Here is a 19,686-nt window from a genome sequence, read left to right as displayed (position 1 = left end):
AAAAATGGTAAATAAAAATGCATTGAGACACATGAATCTCTCTTTGTAACTTTTAATATTATTTGATAATTCTGATAAAGTACAATTTCCTCTAGAGTGTGATTTCATAGTAACAATGAACAGAAGGTTGGACAGCAGGCTATAATTGAGGATAGACAGCTTGTTTGAAGGACTCGAACTATGTTCTTGTGTTTTTCAATTGAGCAATCTATTAATTACAACCTCTTGCTTGCCCATTATTGTTTCATTCTATTTATTGCTTTCAACTGTAGATGTCTCAATTATAATCACTGTCTACAGTACAGTACTTGGATTTAATACAAGATGATTAATAAAAAGTTAGAAGAAGCTCTGGTCAACCTCTTTGCATTCCTGCTCATGGTTTTATGTACAAAGTAACTGAAGGAAATGTCTTAACATTATTCTGAGAATTTCATTCTAAACATATTTAGCGTACTTTTTTTTATTCATGGTCATTTCTGTTTCAATAATAACTGCTTAGATAATATCTCTACATATGCAAGTAAAACTGAAATTCTTCCATTAATATAATTTATAGTATATATTTTTAAACTTTATTTGTGCTTTGTAGTGAATAACCTTCAGGTCCCACACCAGGATTTATAGGTCTCTTGGCACCCTCTACTGAAACATCAAAAGAAGCGCATCTCAGCTATTTAAAGTTTTTTTGGTTCGGTTATTAAGCTTTTAAGAGGGCCCAGATATCAATTACTGCTTTTTAATAGTATTTTAAAATAATTAAAACTTCTTAAGAACTGTGCCAAGATTTGACCTAAAATTGCCGCTTAACTGCTGTAACACTTCACTGACATATTCAAGAGAAAATGCTTCGACCAAGAAAATATAAGCTTAGCCGTAGTATTTATAGACCTGCTTGTTAGTATTTTATTAATCTGCTAGCATTTAGTATTAATCTGCTAATGTTAATTCCAAACACGCTACAGGGAAATTGATTTTACAATCAGAAGAAGTTTTTTTTAAACCATTTTAACACATTTTAATAATTCCTTTGGAAAATAATACTAGTTTTAAGCAAAATGCATTGTTAGGAGCTTTGCATACTCATGTTACTGTCGAGATGAATTTCTAATCTCCTTCACTACAAGTGCCACTATTAATGCAGCAAGGTAAATCAAATTTTATATAGCCTAGGAAAATCCAGAGTGAAAATCAGACACTGTTTATCCAGCTAAGATGACAAAATCAATGCATAATTATTTGGCCTTTTCTCCCATTCTTCTACAATCTAATGATGCCCCAGAATTAAGAAACAACAGCTTTCCTCACTGGCCCCTTCTGGACCAAAAGAAAGTCAAACTTTGTCAAATATTCTATCGTTCTTAATCGCATTTTTCAACATCTATCAATCTCCTTTTTAAACATGATAATTAAGCCAATTTATCTGCTTTCTCTGGAAATCTGCTCCATATGCTTTAGGAAGATTTTTTTCCCTCTAAACCATTCACTTTGCTCAAAATAAAATGAATGTTATACCTTATGAATTTATCTCATTATCCATGTTATCCAAATAACATGCTCATTTCAGTTCAGTGTACGTCTGTCATTTATTAAAAATCTTTCTCATATCAAACTTTGAAATTTTGTCCAGTAATATCAAAGTTACTCATATGAGCCTTTCTTCATAATTTAGCGTCTAAACACTTGAATCATCCTTGTCACTATTTCTAAATCCATTTTATAATTCTATATGTTTTTGAGGGAGGATGATCAAAAATTCCCAGTATAATTAAGAATTAACCTACCATTGATCTGTATATAGTATCTTGTTTTCTCCTACAATAACTTCAGATACATCCCACCACCTGCTTCATTTTTAACTGCCTTGCAAGGACCAAGTGCTTTCAGAATAAACTCAGTGATTACTGTCAACTCCTTCTTTATTTTGAAAAATGCCATTTAAAGTCATCTTTTAGTAATGTTTTTTCAAAATCCAATTCAGAAGCCAAACCAGCCATGAATTTTAATTTGGCAAATAACCATAGTCATAGGGGACCATAGGCATCTGTCTCCAATAGACAGAGACTATTGGTTTTATAGCCTAGCTACCACTCCACATCAAGTGTGGTGCAAGGCAAGGAAGCAAGACTCTATGCATTACCACACCTAGTACAGGAATTGAGCCTGCACTGTTGGTGTCATTCTGCACCACATGAGCCATCCAACCAAGTCAGCTAACAGACCCAGTTGTTGTTGGGATGATGCACCAAGTTTGTACCTTCATACAAGATAACTAGGCGGCAGTAATATCTCTATTTTCCAAAGAAAGGCGTAAGATGGGCCATCTTTTCCTGTATCAGCAAGCAGGTGGCCAACTAGTAGAGTAACTACTACTTACCTTAATTATGAAGCACATCTTCTCTCATAACCAGTAACACTGCCATGATTTTGAACTTTTATAATCCACCCAAGGTAGATGTGTTTCACATTCAGAGCTGCCTCCTCATTTCTGTTGCTTTCAGGGCAACAGAACCAACACCTGGTATCAATATTTATTAACGAACAGGATGCTGACAAATTAACAGTAAAAGAGATGATGGGTAGAGGTAGTGGATGGGATAAAAATTGATAGAAAGAATACACTGAAAAGGCTGGTTGACTTAGAGTGGTTAATTTGCCTGGTCTTGATGGTCTGTATCCACGGTTGCTAAAGAAAGTGGGAGTGGGAGATGGCAGAAATGCTGCCATAATCTTACAATCTTCTCTAGATATAGGAGAGATACTAGGGTTTGGAGAATGATAAATGTGACTCCCTTATTCAAGACAGTGTATAAAGACATTCCTAGTTAGTAAGTCTAACATCAGGAGCAGTTAAGGTTCTGGAAACAATAATCAGGGAAAATAATCAACAGGCACTTGGAAAGGTATGAGTTAATTCAAAAAAGACCAACATGGATTTGTCAGAGACAAATTGCACTTGACTAATCTAATTGAATGTTTTTGATAAAGTAACAGCGAAGCTTGATGAAGAGAATGCAATGGATGTTGTACATTTGGATTTTAAGAAAGCTGTTTGATAAATTATCAGACGCAGGATATAAATTTGAGACCGTATAAAATTTGGCTTAATGGCAGAAAACAACTAGTCATAGTAAACAGTTATTTTTCAGACTAGAGAATGATGTATAGTGGTGTTTCCAAAGATTCAGTGCAGGAACCACTGATTAGTTGGATATTGGTACACGAAGTAAAATTTCCATATTTTCCAATGATACCAAGTTTGGAGATATGGCAAGCAGTGTAGATAATGTCAATTGCCTGCAAAAGAACATAGATAGCCTGGCAGAACAGATAAACAATTGGCAAATGGGATTTAATAGCAAGATGGGGTATTGCATTTTGGCAGAAGGGTTAGGGAGAGGCAATATAGATTACATAGCACAGTTCAAAACAGACTACTGGAACAAAAGGATTTGAGGTTTATGTGTAATGATCTTTAAAGATGGCAGTACTTGAGAAAAATAAACATGCATGGCTACAGAAATAAGATGGGGAATTTGGACTATTGGGAATTGGGATTGGGGATTGCTCTGCAGAGAAGCAGTGTGGACTTGATAGGCAGTTTGCCTTCTTCCGTGCCATAAGGACACTATGTGTTGGGTTTTACCAGCCGTTTGAGATTGTTCTGGAAGGTAGATTCCTTGAAAAGGTGAGGGAAAGTAGGAATTTGTGAGACATCATTTCCTCCCTACCATGCCAGCTAGCCAGCAGTAAGAAAGATAGCAGCCAGCCCTCTCAATCAGAGGCCAGTTCCACCACTCTCTGTGCACCCCACCTCCGGCTGCCTACCAGCAGGAAGTAGGTCTTCTTTTTGAACACTCTTCTTGCCCATATTGAGACTCTCTGATGAGAGCAGCCACCCCCATAACACAGCATCCCTTCTCTCAAGCTCTGATTTTTCACCCACATTTGCCTAACTGATTCCGGTGCCCTACCTACCTGGTCATGGAAAGTTGCAGGTACAGGTCCCGCTGACCATCAAAGCTATGTTGCGTCTGCCTCCAGTACATCCCATCCAGCTTTTTGGGCTGTCAGTAAGATCCATGCTACTAATATTATTTTTCAGTCCTATGATTCTTGAAAATAATGAGTTGCTCTGTCAATCCCTTGATTGCTTTTTTGCACTTTCCATTTATCTCTTGCCCTCGTCTTTTGCTTTGCTGGGAGTTCTTAATCCATGTAAACAATGTGCTAACTATTCCTTGAACCTTATATTTCATCACTGGGACTACGTTAAATATCCCTTAAAAGCCCAGTCACATCTGAAGAAACACTGTAGTCTATTACGTAAGTAAACTTGCAGGGAACATAAAGACTGACGCTAAGAGTTTCTATAGGTACATGAAGAGAAAGAAATTAGTAAAGAGAAATGTAGGAAACAGAGAGAAAGAAGAAAGCGAATAAGTGAGAGAAAGAAGTAAGAGATAGAGAAAGAGAGAGAAAGAAGAAAGAGAGAGAGAAAGAAGGAAGAGAATAAGAGAGAGAAAGAAGAAAAAGAGGGGAATGTATAATAGGGGATGAAGAAATGGCTGAGGAACTGAATATATACTTTGGTTCTGCCTTCACAAAAGAGGACACAAATCAGATACCAGAATTATTTAGTGAGAGGGAAGAGCTGAGGGAGATCAATACGGTAGAGAAATGGTGCTGGGAAAATTGTTGGGATTGAAGGCCGATAAATCCCTAGGGCCTGATAATCTACGTGCCAGAGTACTTAGGGAAGTAGCTCGAGAAATAATGGGTGCTTTGGTGGTCATCTTCTAGGATTCTATAGATTCTGGAACAGGCCCTGCAGATTGGAAGGTGGCTAATGTCACTCCAATATTCAAAAAGGGAGGTAGAGAGAAAACAGGGAATTATAGACTGGTGAGCCTAGCATCTGTAGTGAGGAAAATTCTCAAATCCATTGTCCAGGATTTTGTAGCAAAACATTTAGAAAGGAGTGGCAGGAACAGACAGAGTCAGCATTGATTTATAAAGGGGAAATCATGCTTGACAAATCTGTTGGAATTCTATGAAAATGTAACTCATAGAGTTGACAAGGGGGAGCCAGTTGATGTAGTATATTTGGAGTTTCAGAAAGCGTTTGACAAAGAGATTAATGTGCAAGAGTAAAGCGCATGGAATTGGGGGAAGTGTATTGAGATGGATAGGAGACTGGTTGGCGGAGAGGAAACAAAGAGTAGGAATTAATGGGTCATTTTCAAATTGGCAGGCAGTAACTAACGGGGTGCCATAGGGATTGGTGCTGGGACACCAGCTATTCACAATATGTATAAATGATTTGGATAAGGGAACAATTTGTAACATCTGCAAGTTTGCAGATGATACCAAGTTGGGTGGGAGGGTGAACTGTGACGAGGATGCAGAGATTCTTCAGCATGATCTCAACAGGTTGGGTAAGTGGGCAAATCAATGACAGGTACAGGAAGTTGAGTAAATCTGAGGTTATTCACTTTGGAAGCAAAAACAAGAAGGCAGATTACTACCTGAATGGCTGTAAATTGGGAGAGGGGAGTGTGCAGCGGGACCTGGGTGCACCAGTCGCTGAAGGTAAACATGCAGGTGCAGCAGGTAGTAAAGAAGACAAATGGTATGTTGGCCTTCATTGCAAGAGGTTTTGAGTACAGGAGCAGGGATGTGTTGTTGCAGTTGTACAGGGCCTTGGTGAGACCACACCTGGAATATTGTGCGCAGTTTTGGCCTCCTTTTCTGAGGAAAGATGCTCTTGCTCTCAAGGGAGTGCAGCGAAGGTTTACCAGGCTAATTCCAGGGATGGCGGGTCTGACGTATAAGGAGAGATTGACTAGGTTGGGTTTATTTTCGTTACAGTTCAGATGAATGAGGAGAATCTCATAAAGACTTATAAAATTCTAACAGGACTAGACAGGGTAGATGCAGGGAAGGTGTTCCCAATGGTGGGTGCGTCCACATCCAGGGGTCACAGTATGAGGATTCAGGATAGATGATTTAGGACGGAGATGAGGAGACATTTCTCCACCCATAGCATTGTGTAAAATGCCTTCAAGCAGATTCCACTGTGGATATTAGACTAACTGGCTTGTGAAGAATAAGAAGGACAGTGCCATATTCTGCCTTCAAATATTGGATCTCCAGTTCTCAAGTACATTTCCATAATGTATGAAGCTATAAAAAATATCAACTAAAAGAACATTGATCATTTCCTCATTTAATTCCCTAATGAATTGGGGACATTTCCCATTTTACCTGGAGCTTTATTGACATTTAGCTCTTATAGTGTCTTAGCTGTCAAGTATCTGAAGTATTCAGAATGCATCCTTTTGAAATAACAGTTCTGCCTGCATTCTATCACTGTATTCATCATCCTAACAGATTTTTATTCTACCTTTCTCTTTGATTCTCCGTGGATGAATGCAGCATCCACAGCAGACAGAGTCATGGAGTCATAGTGTGGATATGGACCTTTTGGTTCAACTGATCCATGCCAACCAGATATCCTAAAGTGATCTGGTCCCATTTGCCAGCATTTGGACTATATCCCTGTAAATCCTTCCTATTCATGTGCACACCCAGGTGCCTTTTAAATGTTGTAATTGTACTCCACTCCATCACTTCCTCTGGCAGCTCATTCCATGCACGCATTACATTCTGTGTGAAAAAGTTGCCCCTCAGGTCCCTTTCAAACCTTTTCCCCCTCACCTTAAACCTCTACCCTCTAGTTTTGGGCAAAAGACCTTGTCTATTCACCCTATCCATGCTCCTCATGATTTTATAAACCTCTGTTAGGTCACCCCTCAGCCTCCGACGCTCCAGGGAAAAAAGCCCCAGCCTGTTCAGTTTCTCTCCATAGCTCAGGCCCTCCAATCCTGGCAATACTCTTGTAAAGGAAAGGGATTTCAAAATCCATGGCTCTTCCCACCGTACTTTCCACAGAAGTGTGACGCAGGACTGTACCTTAGGCTGACTGCCAGATAACTTGGCGTCCTGACCTTTTTCTGTAGCTCCTTTTAGCCTAGTGTGGAGGCAGAGGTTGTTGGGGGAGGGTGACGATACTTTTGCCTGCCCTAAACAAGATCATTAACACAGGGGTAATGGCGATGGGTCTCCCACGACCAGGTGATTCTGCATCACGGCCTTCTCAGATGTGCAAGAATTACAGGATAGTATTCTGTTTTCTTTACCAGTTCATAGTGGTGTGTCCTGTCATGAAGCCAGAATGTTCTACAAGAGTCCTCAAATGTTCAACAACATGAGAGAACAGTAGTAGATGGCCAGTCCAGCACCAGGACTGTCATTTTAAACAATCCTTTTGCTGTTGATGCTGGGGTGACTCTACCTATAGCCAGAATTTTCCTGTTTCCTGTCATATCTGAGACGAAAGATAAAATGTATGTTAAATTCCTGAATTAGGCCTACTGAGAAGAAAGCTGTCTACTTTAACATGATGTAGAGGGGCCGGTGTTGGACTGGGGTGGACAAGGTCAAAAATCACATGACACCAGTCCAACAGGTTTATATGAAAGCACAAGCTTTTGGAGCCTCAGTCCTTCTTCAGTAAGGCCTTTGACAAGGTCCCTCATGGCAGACAGATACAGAAGGTAAAGTCGCACAGGGTCAGAGGTGAGCTTGCGAGATGGATAAAAACTGGCTCGTTCATGGAAGACAGAGGGTAGCAGTGGAAGGGTGCATTTCTGAATGGAGGGCTGTGACTAGTGGCATTCCTCAGGGATCAGTGTTGGGACCTTTGCTATTTGTAATATATATAAATGATTTGGAGGAAAATGTAACTGGTTTGATTAGTAAGTTTGCACATGACACAACAGTTGTTGGAATTGCGGATAGCAATGAGGACTGTCACAGGATACAGCAGGATATAGATTAGTTGGTGACTTGGGCAGAGAGATGGCAGATAAAGTTTAATCCGGAAATATATGAGGTAATGCATTTCGGAAAGTGTAATCCAGATGGAAAACATACAGTAAATGGCAGAACCTTTAAGAGTACTGATGGGCAGAGGGATCTGGGTACACAGGCACACAGGTCACTGAAAGTGGCAACACAGGTGGAAAAGGTAGTCAACAAGGCATACGGCATGCTTGCCTTCATCGGCCAGGGCATTGAGTTTAAAAATTGGCAGGTAATGTTGCAGCTTTATAGAACCTTAGTTAGACCACATTTGGAATATTGTGTTCAATTCTGGTCACCACACTACCAGGTGGCTTTGGAGAGGCCACAGAAAAGATTTACCAGGATGTTGCCTGGTATGGAGGGCATTAGCTATGAGGAGAGGTTGAAGAAACTTGCGTTGTTCTTTCTGGAACGGTGGTGGTTGAGGGGGGACCTGATAGAGGTCTGCAAGATTATGAAGGGCATGGATAGAGTGGACAGTCAGAAGCTTTTTCCCAGGGTGGAAGAGTCAATCACTCGGGGGCATGGGTCTAATGTACGAGGGGCAAGGTTTAAAAGAGATGTACGAGGCAAGTTTTTTTACACAGAGGGCAGTGGATGCCTGGAACTCGCTGCCGGGGGAGTTAGTGGAAGCAGACACAATAGTGACTTTTAAAGGGTGTCTTGACAAATACATGAATAGGATGGGAATAGAGGGTACGGTCCCCAGAAGGATAGGGGATTTTAGTTGTGATGGGAAGCATGTTGGTGCAGGCCAGGAAGGCCGAAGGGCCTGTTCCTGTAATTTTCTTTGTTCTTCAGGTGTTAGTGGGAGAGATGGTATCAGACACAGAATTTATAAGTAAAAGATTAAAGGTTCACACCATTGGTGAGGATATACTAAACAAACCTAAGATGCTGTTAAATTTTTAATCAGTCAGAAGGTTTTAATTGATTAATATGTATATGTAAATCCCCAAATTCCTTTCAAGTCGTAGTCCTGAGGAAACTAATGTAAAGAAGAGGTGACATTTTAGGTCAGACAATGCATGCTAGGTGTGAGACCTTGTTTAGAATCTGTTTGTGTTTTAGTTTGGAGTCAGACTGGTTTTATTTCCTAAGTAGGAAATTTTAGTGACCTAAAATGTCACCTCTTCCTTACACTGGTAAAACCTTTAGTTCTCTCAGGACCGTGACTTGAAAGGAATTCAGAGATTTACATATACATATTAATCATTTAAAACCTTCCAACTGATTAAAGATTTAACAGCATCCTGGGTTTGTTTAGTACATCCTCATCAGTGGTGTGAACTTTTGATCTTTTACTTATAAATTCTGTGTTTGATACTACCTCTCCCACTAACACCTGTAGAAGGACTGAGGATCCGAAAGCTTGTGCTTTCAAATAAACCTGTAGGACTATAACCTCGTGTCGTATACTTTAACACGGTGCTGAGGGATGCAGCATTCACTGTATTAAACAGCTGTGCTTATGGGAGCTATATTTTTTACAGCTTGTCCAAACTGACTTGAAGTTGGGGAAGGCAGGAATTAAAATGAAGTTAATGCAGCGATGAGTTTCTTCCAATTGCTGAAAAATGACTGGCTAAGTGACCTCAGTGTGGGCAATGGTCAGAACATTACAGTTGTCTTCATTACTTCAGGTTCAGCTATGATGTCCCTGGCAGAAATGGATCTTGCATACATTTATAATCTAGGCTTTTAAGGTGAAGAATTGCTACGTGTATAAGGTACCAAAGGGGACTTTCTGGCATGAAATGATCATCAAGTGAAGAGTCAACAACTTCTTAAAAGGAAGCAGATTAAATTTATTAAATAATCAAGGGGCAAAAATGCAGACATGAAATAAATACAATAGCTATCACTAGAGAAAATGTGCTAGGGAAACCAATGGGGATAAAGATTGATTAGTCGTCTGGACCTGATAGGATGCATCCTAGGATATTAAAGGAAATAGCTGCAGAGATAATTGATGCACTGGTAATAACCTGGAAAAGTCCTACAGGATTGGAAAACTACCAACATAACACCTTTATTTAGAAACGGAAGGAGACAGAAAAACAGGTCACTATAGACTAGTTAGCTTAACATCTGTTATTGGGAAAATATTACAGTCTGCTATAACGAATATCAGAGCATTTAGAAGTACATAATATAATCAAGTAGAGTCAACATGCCTTCATAAGGGAAAATGATGCTTGGCAAATTTACTAGAATCCTTTGAGGAAGTAACAAGTAGGATAGGCAAAAGGGAAGCAGTGAACCTAATATATTTGGATTTTCAGAAGGCACTTAACAAGATACTACACATTAGGCTACTTAATAAGATAAGAGCCCATGGTCTCAGAGGTAGTATATTAGTATTGACTAGAGGATTGGTTATGTAATAGAAAATGGAGAGTTGGGACAAGGGCACCCTGTAACTTGTGAAGTGCCATGCAGGAGAGAGCTGGGGCCATAGTTATTTACAATATATAGTAATAACATGAATGACGGAATTGAATGTCATCCAGCCAAATTTATGGATGACAAAAATATACGTGGGAAAGCAAGTGGTGACGATGGCGCAGAGAGTCTGCAGAGAGATATAAACAGGTTAAACGAGTGGAAAAACACTTGGCAGATGGTGTATAACATGGGAACATGTGAACTTGTGCTGTTTAGTATGATAAATAAAGGAGGTGAATATTATTCAAATGGAGAAAGACTGCAGAAAGCTACAGAACAGCAGGATTTAGGAGTCCTTGTCAATGAATCACAAAAAGTTAGCATCAAAGTTCATCGAGTAATAGGAGAAGCAAGTAGAGTCTTGGCCTTTATTTCAGAGGGAATAGAGTATAAAACTATACAAGGCACTGGACAGAATGTAGTAGAAAAACTGTGAACTGTTTTGGACCCGCTATCTAAGGAAATGTACACTGGCACTGGAGACAGTCCAAAAAAAATTCACTAAGCTGATACCAGAGATGGAATGTTTATCTGATGAGGAGAGGTTGAGTAAATTGGGCATGTACCTGTTGGAATACAGAAGAATGAGAGATGACCTTATTGAAACATATGATTCTTATCAGGCTTGTTGGATAGATGTGGAAAGGTTCTTTACCCTTGTGTGCGATTCTAAAACCAAAGGGCATAACCTCAGATAGAGGATTGCACCTTTGAGACAGAGATAGGAGGAATTTCTTTGCTGAGAGGGTAGCGAATCTGTAAATTCTTTACCACAGAGGGCAGCCAAGGATGATTGGTTAAGTATATTCAAGGCTAAGATTTGCCAGATTCTTATCAGTAGTGGAATCAAGGGTTATATGGAAAAGGCAGGAAAGTAGAGTTGAGGATTATCAGATCAGCCATCATCTCATTGAATGGCAGAGCAGACTTGATGGGCGGAATGGCCTACTTCTGCTCCTGCGTTTTACGGTCTTAAGGCAAGAGAAGTGAATTGAAAACTCAGACAGTTGCTCCTTCTGAGTGTGGGAATAATTCAGCAATGAACAATTTTCTTGATTTTAGATATATATTTTGACAAGGCTTTGCAATTTTTCAATTTCAACCAATATCTGTTCTTATTGGTCTGAGACTACCACTTCAGATGGCATGAGTGACGACATTGCAATATGGAACTGCAGATTTTAAAAAATATGTTTATAATGTAATTGTGCTAATTATGGCATAAAAGAAGACTGCTCCAAACCAGTAACTCTCTATAAAGGTGTGTACCTAATAAAATGCAAAATCAGATTCTTCACATGAGCTGTGCATTTATAGCTTTATTATGCTGCATAGAGGAATTCAAACTGCATCTCCAGGCAGATTCAATGTGCTGCATATAATAACCAATAGTCCTTTATTTTTGTCTGATATGTCTCTGATTGGCTGGTTAAAAAATATGAATAAGATATAGGTTTGTGAGTGTTAAACCTTTCCCAGCACTGATTTTTTACAGTTTAATGGATTTCATATATTTATCTTATGGTATCAAAGTATCTTAGACATTCCTCTTTGTCTTAGTGTATTCTGTGGAGATATATTTGTTCTTGCAAGGGCTGTGGGCATTTCTGTCAAGGCCAACATTTGTTGAACTGATTGGCTTACTAGACTATTTCAGGCAGCAATTGAGGATCAACCACATTGCTGTGACTCTGGAGACAATGTGTAAACCAGACCAGATAAATACAGATTTCCTTTGTTTAAGGATATTTATAAACCAGATGGGTTTTACATCAATTTGTGATAGTTTCATGGTCACCATAACTGAGATTAGCTTTCAATTCCAGATTTATTAATAGAATTGAAATTCCACCAGCTGTCATGATGGAGTTTGAATCTGTGTCTCCAAATCATTAGCTTGAGCCTCTGAATTCCTTGTTCTGTGATTTACCACAATGCATCTCCCCATTACAACCTGTAATTTTCTAAAATTAGATTGTAGTAATTTGAAATAAACATTGTGCTTTATAAGTATTTCTAAACATCACACTTGTTCACTCTCTTCTTGCTTAAAATGTTATTGGAGTCCAAATTAATCGGGTATTACCACCAAGACTTTAGTTCTTTATAATTTTATATTTAATATTATTTATTCATTTCAAAAGCAGTGATTTCTATTATCTTACTCAACTCTTGAAATGTTTGTATGATTTTTCTTATTATTTATCAAAGTAGGTTTTCTAATGCAAATCTTGTTGTAATGTAGCTTGAAGGAGAACTTACACTGACGCCAGGTTTTATCGCTCCTCCCAACTTGGATTATATTGGATACCATAAGTACATTGATGAAATGCTTCCTCCAGAAAGCCCAGTGTTATATGGCCTGCACTCTAATGCTGAAATTGAGTTCCTCACAGTAACATCAGATAATCTCTTTCGAACATTAGTGGAGATGCAGCCAAGAGATTCATCTATTGGAGAGGGATCTGCACAGACTACAGAGGAAAAGGTCAGATTTACTGTACAATTATATGTAAGGACTGTAAAAAAGTCTTCTTAATATATTACAAGCGAACATACAACAATGCAAAATATCTGTTAGTTTAACCTTACATTTTATTTATATAATATAAAAATGAACAGAACTTGAAAATGCTGAAGTACGCTCACTTGTGATGATACTCTAGATGACATAAATATTTACATATATCTGTACATTCCTGAGCTCTTGCTGTGTCATTCATCCGCATTCAGAGTAAATATTGGAAACCAGCAGCAAGAGACCACAAATTGCATAATTCTGAAGCTGAAACAAGACTTCAATATCCTTCTAAATTAACAACCAGAAATGCCAATGATACATAGCAAATCAATCAACATCCTAGAGAAACAATAACTTTTCAGGTATAAATTATTATTGTGACAACAACTTGGATTTGTATCGTGCCTTTCATAAGACATAATGTTCCAAGGTATTTTACAGGAAGGTTATCAAACAAAATTTGAAAGTGAGCCTCGGAGAGATATTATGTCAGATGACCAAAAGTATAGCTAAAAAACGTATGATGTTTCTAAACTGTAGGGATTCTAAAAAAAAATAAGCAGGAGAGAGGCAAAAAGATTATGGAGAGAATGGCAGAGCTTAGATACTAGGCAACCAAAGCATAGGTGCTTTTATTATAGTTAAAACAATTGGGAATGAAAAACGAATAAAGAAGATATCTTCGAAGGTTTTACCACTCAGGAAGGTAAAGAAATATGAAGGTCCTAGAAGGATTTGAAAACATGGATGATAATTTAGAATTAAGGTGTATTAAAACTGGGAGTCAGTACAGATCTGCACAGGGCTAATGTGTGGGTGAGATATATTTTGAGTTAGGTTGTAGCTAGTAGAGTTTTGGATGAACTCAATTCTATAGAGGGTGGAAGATGGAGGTCAGCCTGAAAGGTATTAAAATAATTAAATCTAGTGGCTTCAAATGTATGAGTAAGGGTTTCAGCAGGTAAGGGACAGAATCAGCTGACATTAGCTGGATGGCATGGTGGCTCAGTGGTTAGCACTGCTGCCTTATTGCACCAAGGACCCAGGTTCAATCCCAGACTGGGGTGATTGTCTGTGTGGAGTTTGCATGTTCTCCCAGTGTCTGTATGGGTTTTGTCCAAGTGCTCTAGTTTCCTAATTGCAGTCCAAAGATGTGCAGGTTAGGTGGATTGGCTATGCTGATTTGCCCATAGTGTCTAGGTATGTGTAAGATTGGTGGATTAACTGTGGAAAATGCAGAGTTACACGGATAAGGTAGGGGGTGGGTCTGGGTGGGATGCCCTTCAGAGGGTTGATTTGGATTCAATGGCCTGCTCCCACACTGTAGGGATTCCATGATTACAGAGGTAACAGGAAGTGAACAGTCTTGGTGATGAAGCAGATATATGCTCACAAGATCATCTCAGGTTGAAAGCAAACAGTCTCAGTTGCTCAGCAGAGAGGTTAGGCCAGTTTTTGCTTGGACTAAAGTAATTACTTTGGTCTTACCAATATCTAGAAAAGGAAGTTCTTGAAAGAAATTTTTGCCTATCCAGTACCGGTTGTCAAACAAGTAAAGTGACATATTGGGTAGAGATGGAACCCAGAGAGGTGCTGATGAGGTAGAGCTATCAGGATACACATGGAAGCTGACCTTTCAGGAAAATTGCTTTTGTGGTACTTCCTGCTGTTTGAAGCATTGAACAAAGCCATTTATATTATAACTGACAGCAGACTTCTAGATCTAACAGCAGTATTATTTCCCAGTACCATTGATTTAGAATGTAAATGGAATTAAACCTATTTGGCAGAACCTAACAGTATATTACACTAGAAATGAAAAAATAACAACTCCAAGTGCATACCATTGTTGATCAGTGTTGATGATTATTGTTAGCACCTACTAATGTACCCAATTGTCTGATGAATGGATACAGATTCGCATTTGGTATGTTTAATGTCTGAATGTAAAATCATTAGCAGAATTGCCACAGGGATCACTTCTTTGGAACAAATCCAGAAATCCTAAATGATTGCGAACAGGGAAGTGCCATTTTTGTATTTCACTCGTCTTCACGTTTATCAGCTTAATTTTCACCACCAGACAATGCCACTACTTACTTATGTGGTCCATGCTACTGCAACATCATAATGCATATGAGATTTTCTTAAGTGTTGTTGAGTATTCAAAACAGTATTTCATAGAAGGTTATTACAAATGTATTTATCTGCAGTTATGTGCAATAAAAAGCTTTCTTTGTTAGTACAATGATAACAAAATCAAATGGAAACACACCAAATAGCCTGTAAGAGATTCAGGGCTGGATTGATTGAGAGAATCACTCAATTTGGGAAGTATAGTCCAGGTGTCAAGGAAAATGGGGGCAAAAGATGGACAATTACTGAATCTCTGATCCAACAACTAACTCTCAAAATCTTATCCAGTAAACTTAAATGTCATTAAGGCTGCCTGTAAATGAAATTGAGTGGGTGTGGTTTACCTCACTATTTTTCCAAGTTACAGTGTCAGAGAGCAAGTCACTTTGTGCCATTTACATGTTCATGTAGCTGACTTTATGGATTCTGAAATTGTGCTGTGTCTGTCCTGATTAGATTTTCAGAGTCCTGAGGATTGAATCCAGTGAAAATTAGAACAGTCTTGTTGTTATGTTCCATGAACATCCATTCCTTCTGTGTGCAGGTAACAATGAGGAAAAAGTAATGGTATGATTTATTAGCGAGCTTAACAACAGGAGGATTAATTAATTGAACACATGACTGTAGAATTGGTGCAGGAGGAAGTACATCAGATTTCTGAGGCATTGGTGCCAATTCTGGGGCTGGTAGGATCTGTACAAGCTGGACAGGACTGATAACCTCAAAGGGAGATTTGCTAGTGCTGTTGGGTGGATTTAAACCAACTTGTCAGGTGGATGGTAACTTGAGGGGTAGCCCAAATTGGAAGGAAGTAAAGTTTGTTAATAGGATGTAGATAAGATGCGAATTAGACTAAAAGTTAGGAGAAACAATGCTGAGTATCGTGCATGCATTGAGTGCCAAATGATGTTAAAAAGACAGAGTTAATGACACTCTGCCTAATGTATGCAGCATTCGTCACAAGATCAGTGATTTAAGGCATAAATAAAGGTACATGGGTGTGATTTAATTGTCACGACAGAAACATGGTTGCATGGTGACAGAACTGGAAACTTTCCATTGATTGAGTATTCTCTTGTCTTGTTCCTTCTTTCAAAATCCATCACCTCACTTTTATCAGGGTTAAGTTCCATCTGCTACTGATCTGCCCATCTGACCACTGACCAATTTATTTTTATCTTCCTGTAATCTAAATCCTTTTTCCTCACTGTCAACTCCTTGGCCAATCTTTGTGTCATCTGCATTCCCAACCCCCACACCCCCCACCATGCCTCAGAACCAATTCCCATATACATCATTTATGAATATCACAAACAATTAGAGACCCAGCACCAATCCCTGTGGTGGGCCACATTAACCGTTGTCCAGTTGCCTGGCACCTCCTCTGTGGCCAAAGATGATTTGAAAATTTGCAACAGGGCTCCTAAAATTTCCATGTACATCTGCCACTTCGTCTAGACCTGGAGATACAACTCATCCAGACCTGGAGATTTGTCCACTTTTAAGTCTGCCAAAATCTCAAATACCTCATCGCCTCTTGTATCAGTCTGCTCAGAACTTCACAGTCCACCTTCTCAAATTGTGTCCTTGCATCCTCTCCTCCTGAGTACAAACAGATGTGAACTACTCATTTAACATTCTATCAAAAGCCCTCCAGCTCCATGCCTGTATTGCCCCCTTGATCCCTCATAGGTCCCACTGTTTCACTGACTTTTCTCTACACCTTTAAATTCTTGAAGAATATCTTGGGATTCTCCCTAATCTTGCTCACCAATGTTTTCTAATACTGCCTCTTTGCTCTCCAAATTGCTTTTTAATTCCTCCCTGCAATTTCTATACACCTCTCAAGCCACTGTGATTTTGCTGTCTTTGTACCTGTTATAGTGAGGGAGGAGAAATAAGATGCATGGCACTGGTGTGCCTGTGTGTTTGGGTAGAGTGAGTTTCGTGCAGTGAACGACTACTGATTGGTTTGTGCAATTGTGACCAGTTAGATGCTGGAAGACATCAATTTGACAAATTATTGATTAGCTCCTAGGCAAATGAACTACTTGTGTATTTGTGATCGAGGGAGTGAAGCCACTGGACTGCTGAAAGAGCAAGTTCTGTCGCTATCTCCATGCAGCTGAAGCCTAAAGGACTTTTTTTTCTATTTATTTGTGGGATGTGAGTGTCGCTGGCTGGCCAGCATTTCTTGTCCATCCCTAATTATCCTTGAGAAGGTGGTGGTGAGCTGCCTTCTTGAACTGCTGCAGTCCTCCTGCTGTAGGTTGACCCGTAATGCCCTTAGGGAGGGAATTCCAGGATTTTGACCCACAACAGTGAAGAAACGACGATATATTTCCAAATCAGGATGGTGACTGGCTTGGAGAGGAATTTGAAGGCAGTGGTGTTCCCATATGTCTACTGCCCTTGTCCTTCTAGATGGAAGTGGTTGTGGGTTTGGAAGGTGCTGTCTGAGGATCTTTGGTGAATTTCTGCAGTGCATCTGGTAGATAGTACACACTGCTGCTACTGACCATCGGTGGTGGAGGGAGTGGATATTTGTGAATGTGGTACCAGTCAAGCGGGCAGCTTTTTCCTGGATGGTGTCAAGCTTCTTGAGTGTTGTTGGCACTGCACTCATCCAGGCAAGTGGGGAGTATTCCATCACACTCCTGACTTGCGCCTTATAGATGGTGGACAGGCTTTGGGGAGTCAGGAGGTGAGTTACTCGCTGCAGTATTCCTAGCTTCTGGCCTGCTCTTGTAGCCACTCTGTTTATGTGGTGAGTCCAGTTGAGTTTCTGGTCAATGATAGCCCCCAGGATGTTGATAGTGGGGGATTCAGTGATGGTAACTTCATTGAATGCCAAGGGGTGGTGTTAGATTGTCTCTTATTGGTGATGGTCATAGACTGGCATTTGTGTGGCATGAATGTCACTTGCCACATGTCAGCGCAAGCCTGGATATTGTCCAGATCTTGTTGCATGTGAACTTGGACTGCTTTAGTATCTGAGGAGTCACAAAAGGTGCTGAACATTGTGCAAACATTAGCGAACATCCCCACTTCTGACCTTATGATGGAGGGAAAGTCATTGATGAAGCAGCTGAAGATGTTGGGCCCAGGATGCTACCCTGAGGAACTCCTGCAGAGATGTCCTGGAGCTGAGATGATTGAACTCCCACAACCACGACCATCTTCCCATGTGTCAGGTATGACTCCAACCAGAGGATGTTTGCCCCCTGATACCCATTGATTCCAGTTTTGCTCGGGCTCCTTGATGCCACACTCGGTCGAATGCAGCCTTGATATCAAGGGCTGTCACTCTCACCTTACGTCTGGAATTTAGCTGTTTTGTCCATGTTTGAACCAAGGCTGTAATGAGATCCGGAACTGAGTGGCCCTGGTGGAACCCAAACTGGGTGTCGCTGAGCAGGTTATTGCTGAGCAGGTGCTGCCTCATAGCATTGTTGATGACACCTTCCATCACTTTACTGATGATCGAGAGTTGACTGATGGGGCGGTAATTGGCTGGGTTGGATTTGTCCTGCCTTTTGTGTACAGGACATACTTGGACAATTTTCCACATTGTTGGGTAGATATCAGTGTTGTAACTATCCTGGAACAGCTTGGCTAGGGGAGCATCAAGTTCTGGAGCACAAGTCTTCAGTACTGTTGCTGGAATGTTGTCAGGGCCTGTGGCCTTTGCAGTATCCAGTATCACCAACTATTTCTTGATATCACGTGGAGTGAATTGAATTGGCTGAAGACTGGTATCTGTAATGCTGGGGACCATTGGAGGATGCTGAGATGGATCATCCATTGGCACTTCTGGCTGAAGATTGCTGCGAATGCTTCAGCCTTATCTTTTGCTCTGATGTGATGGGCTCTTCCATCACTGAGGATGGGGATATTTATGGAGCCTCCTCCTCCAGTGAGTTGTTTAATTGTCCACCACCATTTACAAGTAGATGTGGCAGGATTGCAGGGTTTAGATCTGATCCGTTGGTAATGGGATCGCTTAGCTTTGTCTGTCACTTGCTGCTTTCGCTGTTTGACGTGCCAGTAGTCCTGTTTGGTGGCTTCACCAGGTTGATACCTCATCTTCAGGTATGCCTGGTGCTGCTCCTGGCATGCCCTCCTGCACTCTCCATTGAACCGGGGTTGATCCCTTGGCTTGATGATAATGGTTAAGTGGGGGGTATGTCGGGTCATGTCGTTACAGATTGTGCTGGAATATAAGTCTGCTGTTTTTGATGGCCCACAGTGCCTCATAGATGCCCAGTCTTGAGTTGCTAGATCTGTGTGTAGTCTGTGCCATTTAGCACAGTGATAGTGTCACACAACACGATGGTAGTTATTCTCAATGTGAAGGCGGGACTTGGTCTCCACAAGGACTGTGTGATGGTCACTCTTACCGATACTATCATAGGCAGATGCAACTACAGCTGTAAAACTGGTAAGGATGAGGTCAAGAATGTTTTTTCCTCTTGTTGGTTCCCTCACTACCTGCTGCATTCCCAGTCTAGCAGCTATGTCCTTTAGGACCCAACCAGCTCGATCAGTATTACTGCTGCTGAGCCACTCTTGGTGGTGGACATTGAAATTCCCCACCCAGAGTACATTTTGTGCCCTTGCCATCCTCAGTGCTTCCTCTAGGTGTTGTTCAA

At 40.2% G+C, this 19,686-nt stretch overlaps 1 protein-coding gene across 1 annotated transcript in view; it reads left to right on the top strand.

The window, feature by feature from the left end:
* The window catches only part of LOC109913909 (dynein axonemal heavy chain 11-like), a 336,187-nt gene that overhangs the window by 285,469 nt on the left and 31,032 nt on the right, over nt 1-19,686 (top strand). Inside the window, exon 63 of the mRNA XM_048614118.1 lies at nt 12,623-12,865. Coding sequence (XP_048470075.1) covers nt 12,623-12,865 — 243 coding nt within the window. The remainder of the gene's footprint in view (nt 1-12,622; nt 12,866-19,686) is intronic.

This window comes from Rhincodon typus, chromosome 2 (genome assembly GCF_021869965.1).
Source record: "Rhincodon typus isolate 14 chromosome 2, sRhiTyp1.1, whole genome shotgun sequence".
Classification (NCBI taxonomy): Eukaryota; Metazoa; Chordata; class Chondrichthyes; order Orectolobiformes; family Rhincodontidae; genus Rhincodon; species Rhincodon typus.
The sequence above is the reverse complement of the archived record's forward strand: the minus strand, read 5'-3'. Positions and strand labels throughout refer to the sequence as shown.